This window comes from Clupea harengus, chromosome 3, assembly GCF_900700415.2.
Source record: "Clupea harengus chromosome 3, Ch_v2.0.2, whole genome shotgun sequence".
NCBI classification, from domain to species: domain Eukaryota; kingdom Metazoa; phylum Chordata; class Actinopteri; order Clupeiformes; family Clupeidae; genus Clupea; species Clupea harengus.
In genome coordinates, this window is record NC_045154.1 from 15,137,726 (window position 1) to 15,140,380 (window position 2,655).

Below are 2,655 nucleotides of genomic sequence, written 5' to 3' on the forward strand. Positions count from 1 at the left end.
GCCAGCCCTGCCCCCAGGATCCGTAAAAGCACAGGTTGGCCGAGCAAGAACATTAAAACAGTGGACCAAACTAAATATTGTAATGAAAATCAGGATCACATGGACATTTACCTGAGAAGCATAGTCTCCGCCATTCACACTACTCAGTGTGGGCGATGTTGAAGACACCATACAGCAGTGTACCGCTGATATCACAGGAGACAGAATGCATGGTAGTTCCTGACCAGTGGTCCAGTACGTCATTTATTATCCTGATTTCAAATGATAGGGAAACCTAAATTATGTGTACATTAAAAAGGTTTGATTAGACGTTCGCTGAACTAGGGTCAGTACTACGTCTTTCACTGGAGTACACCACTTCGCTTTTGCTCATTCTACACATGTGATAACTTAGCCAAGACCAGTAACTTACATGGCTGTATGCTGTGCAAATAAAAACAGCCTTTGTAATCAAACTTTATTGAACATTAGTAAAACAGACTACAACACAGCACATGAAAGGACACAAGTGCAGCCTAAATACCAAATGCAGCCTACAACCTTTCCCTTGTATGGAGATGCTCCACATGATGCTAGCTTCAGATGCTTTCAGTAGGCCAGACATGCTCTACCCATCCATCCATCCAGACCAAATAAATGAGCTTTTCTCTCCCTGACATTCCAGTCTGCCCCCACTGCATTACTCCTGCTGCATCACTGCATTACTCCTGCTGCATCACTGCATTACTCCTGCTGCCCCACTGCATTACTCCTGCTGCCTAGCTAATTGTGATGTCTGATGTGGAACTTCCACCTGACCCACACACAGTAGTACACAAACAAACAATAAATAAAAAGTAAATAAATGAATTTATGTAGCACCAATACAGGACAAAAGTTCTTCACTAACTGGATGTTCCGCTATTAAATCATCTGTGACTGAGCATCTGTGACGTTCAAATTTGTATTAAAATAAAGCTAGATGTTCCCCTCCTCAAACAGAGCGCTTTTGGCTTTTGCCTGTCTGGAGGGAGAGCAGGGACTGAGAGGTCTCTTTCTGGAAACTCCACAGTGGTGTGCACTCCTCTTCTCCTCAGATAGGGAGTAAAGCTCCTCTTCTGGCTGACGGGGGTGAGTGAGAGGGCAGGCCTCCGCTGATGTCTGGTATCCCAGCTTACTGCGGTTAGTCGCAGAGTGTGGTTCATCTGGAGGCTGACATCCGGGCTGGCTGGGGTCCGATAGAGAGTGTAGCAGCTCTGCTGGCTGGCTGGGGTCCGATAGAGAGTGTAGCAGCTCTGCTGGCTGGCTGGGTTGAGATGAGGTATAAAGTTTATCTGGAGGCTGATATACCGGCATGCTGTTGTCAGATGGAGAGTGAAGTTCCACTGGAGGCTGGTATCCAGGCTCGCGGGGGTCTGATGAAGAGTGTTGTTCCTCTGGAGGCTGGTATCCAGGCTCGCGGGGGTCAGATGAAGAGTGTTGTTCCTCTGGAGGCTGGTATCCAGGCTCGCGGGGGTCCAGGGCCTCCTTGGACAGGAGGATGCAGATGGCTGGCACCATTCTGTGAATGGTCATCCTGGAGCCGATGCTGTCCCCGCCCTCCCACTCCTCCCTGACGGTGCAGTGCTGGAGCTTGGACACCTGGTGCAGCCCGCGGATCTGCCTCTTCATGATCTCGGCGCAGGTGATGGTTTTGGTGATGGCGCGGCCCGACCCGGTGAACAGGACCTGGCTGAGCGCGGTCCGGCCGCCATGTTGGACCCCACCCTGCATGCGGGCCATGGCGAAGCCCAGAAGGTTCCGAATCTTGCTGCCCTCCCTCACCCTCATCTCCAGCACCCCCTCCGCCAGGCCCGGGATGGGGCACGGGCCCGCTTCTCCCGCGCTGCTCACCTTCCTGAACCCGCTCCGCGCCGGCTTCAGCGAGGAGCAGGGGGGCAGCGTGGCCCAGGCGGGTGTGGGGCTACTCTGACTCGCCGACACGTAGCGTCCAGATGGCACTTTACAGACGCAATCCTTCTGTCCAGTTAAAGACATTGTGTGTTTCCCAGATTCTTAAATAACAAGATACCTACGTACACAAAACAGGAATCACTCTCCCACCCTGCCCTTTAAAAGCACTGCCTCCTTCTTAAGGTGGGCTACTGGCCTTGCCTGGTCCCGGCTCTGAGTGTCGTTCGGTTTCCTGTCATTTATCCCAGCGCTGTATTTGCATGGAGATCAAAGGAGGCGTGTGATGGAAGCGCGCTGCGTGGAAATGACTTGAGTCCACATGAAAAATGAGGTTCTGACAGGAACAAATTCAACAAAAGAAAAATGTGCTGAGGATCAGCAGTTTGTCAGCGCCACTGCCTTTGAAGGATATTTCAATTTCCATTTGGAGGGGGCAGCCATCACACACACACACACACACACACACACACACACAGACAGGCAGAGGAAGTACTCTGAAGCTGATGGATGAAACTGGCAAAACTGTTCCAGTTTATCTCTCCTTCCAAGCGTTTTTTAAGGTTCAGATTTGTATTTAGTTTCAGTCGCAGACGTACCAAATATCCCAATTACCAAAAGCCCTCCTCAACATAACTTGACTATGAATATGAAAGAGTTGGAGCAGCATTCAGATGCTCTATGAGAACTTGCTCTTCTGTGGTTCTCCCGTGCACTGCTGGTGGG

The 2,655-nt window shown here is 50.7% G+C and overlaps 1 protein-coding gene across 1 annotated transcript in view; it reads right to left on the reverse strand.

Moving 5' to 3' along the window:
- Positions 1-350: 350 nt before the first annotated feature.
- The window catches only part of LOC105892329, a 2,573-nt gene continuing 268 nt past the window's right edge, over positions 351-2,655 (reverse strand). Inside the window, exon 1 of the mRNA XM_012818582.3 lies at positions 351-2,655. This exon is cut by the window's right edge and continues 268 nt beyond it. Within this exon, the coding sequence (XP_012674036.2) occupies positions 958-2,016 (1,059 nt within the window). The 5' untranslated portion in view covers positions 2,017-2,655 and the 3' untranslated portion in view covers positions 351-957.